The sequence below is a fragment of the Buceros rhinoceros genome, unplaced genomic scaffold, assembly GCF_000710305.1.
Source record: "Buceros rhinoceros silvestris isolate BGI_N320 unplaced genomic scaffold, ASM71030v1 scaffold37667, whole genome shotgun sequence".
NCBI classification, from domain to species: domain Eukaryota; kingdom Metazoa; phylum Chordata; class Aves; order Bucerotiformes; family Bucerotidae; genus Buceros; species Buceros rhinoceros.
In genome coordinates, this window is record NW_010423420.1 from 34,397 (window position 1) to 36,052 (window position 1,656).

The 1,656-nt window shown below is 50.5% G+C and overlaps 1 protein-coding gene across 1 annotated transcript in view; it reads right to left on the bottom strand.

Annotated features, from left to right (window-relative positions):
- The window catches only part of SLC4A3 (solute carrier family 4 (anion exchanger), member 3), a 27,570-nt gene that overhangs the window by 22,115 nt on the left and 3,799 nt on the right, over positions 1-1,656 (bottom strand). Inside the window, exon 3 of the mRNA XM_010140413.1 lies at positions 63-391. Within this exon, the coding sequence (XP_010138715.1) occupies positions 63-391 (329 nt within the window). The remainder of the gene's footprint in view (positions 1-62; positions 392-1,656) is intronic.

The window sequence follows — 1,656 nt, forward strand, 5'->3', positions numbered from 1 at the left end:
ACCCTCCCTCCACCTCCCACCAGCCTCTGAGCTCCATCCAGGTAGGGATGCCCTAGCCTTGCCTTTGGTTTGCTTGGGGGCTCCAGCTTAGGGGACGTGTCCTTCCCACGAGCTTCTCCCTCAGACTCTGCAGAGATCTCTTTCTCCCGGGCTTCCTCTGCCTCAGATTCTCCTTCTTCCTCCTCTTCTTCTTCTTCCTCTTCTTCTCCCCCTTCCTCGTCCTCTTCCTGAATGGTGGGGGTGACCTCTGAGGGGGCTACTGAGGTTTTTTTCTTTCTCCTCCTCCTTTTTTTCCTCCTGCTGGTACGGGGGAGCCTCTTTTGGAACTTGAGGGCAGAAGGGAGGTGAGTGGAAAGGGGATGATGGATATGGTGCGAGGTTTGGCGGTGGACTGAGAGAGAAAAAGAGAGTCAGGGGCAGGAAGAGGCTGGGAGGAACCTGCCAGGCGCCCCTCCAGGAAACAGCATGGTCTGGAGATCAAGGGCCAGGAAGGGCAAGGAGAGCCACCAGCCCATAGGGACATAGCAAAACTCTTTCAGTGATGTGGCAGGATGCGTCCAGACAGGAGTTGCTGGGGAGGCAGCCCTCGCGCAGTGCCAAACCATCCCAACACTCCACTGCCCTGGGGAAGGTAGGACTCCTCTCCCAGCATTGCTGAAAGCCATTCACACAGCTACGCAGAGCTGCAGTGACATGCCAGAGGCACCATCCCCTTCCTAAACATGGGGAAATGTTCCTCACATTCTCAAACAAGCATGATTTGGGCCCTTTACAAACATCCTAGAGATATGGCTTAGAGGTGGACTTAGTGTTGGGTTTACAGTTAGACTCGATTATCTTAAAAGTCTTTTCCAACGTAAACAATTCTATGGTTTCTTTCCTGAATAGTGTTCTTTGAGTTAAATAGATGTGCCTTATTTATCCCCTCCTGCCTACCCACAGGAACCACAGACCAAGCCTTTTAGTGCAGCTGCAACCTAAGTCCACATCCCAGATACTGTGAGGGCTTGTGTCTCTCTACCAGCTTCTGAAATGCAGGTTCAATTAAGAGGCTGTCTTTTAAAAATCAGGGTAAAAAACAGGGCAGAAGGACTTTTCTTCAAACTAATCTACAAAGACAAATTCATACAGGCCTGACCTGGATGTTGTGGGAATTACAGAGTGAGAAGAAATTAATGGCATTTCTGAACCTTCACTCAAAACCAACGATAATGCATCAGGCAGGCAACAGAGTAAGCCCAGCATCTCCCTGCCAGAGGGAGGAAAGCCATTTCTGCCAGGTCTATCTGCAGGCACAAAAGCCTCCCATAGACAGTCTGCAGGATGCACGGTTCCTGGGGCTGCACCCAGAGCAGCTGAAGTCACGGGGGCACCAGCCACTTCACAAGGGGGCTTTGCTCAGCAGTTCTTCCTGAGGAATTGTTTCCAGCCTGTTTTGATTTGGTTCCTTCCCAGCTTTCCTGTGACATGGCATCAAAATCTGTTTACAGTGAAAATTACCTTCAAAGGACCTTTTCAATGGAAGTTGTAACCTTCTCCCTGGGAAAGCCAGGCAGGTTCATTGTTCTCCTGTCATGTTTCCTTTCCTTTGGTTTCTCAAGTCTTTTCTCCCTTGTTTCCCCCCTTGGGAGCAGCAGGGATGTTTCACACACACTC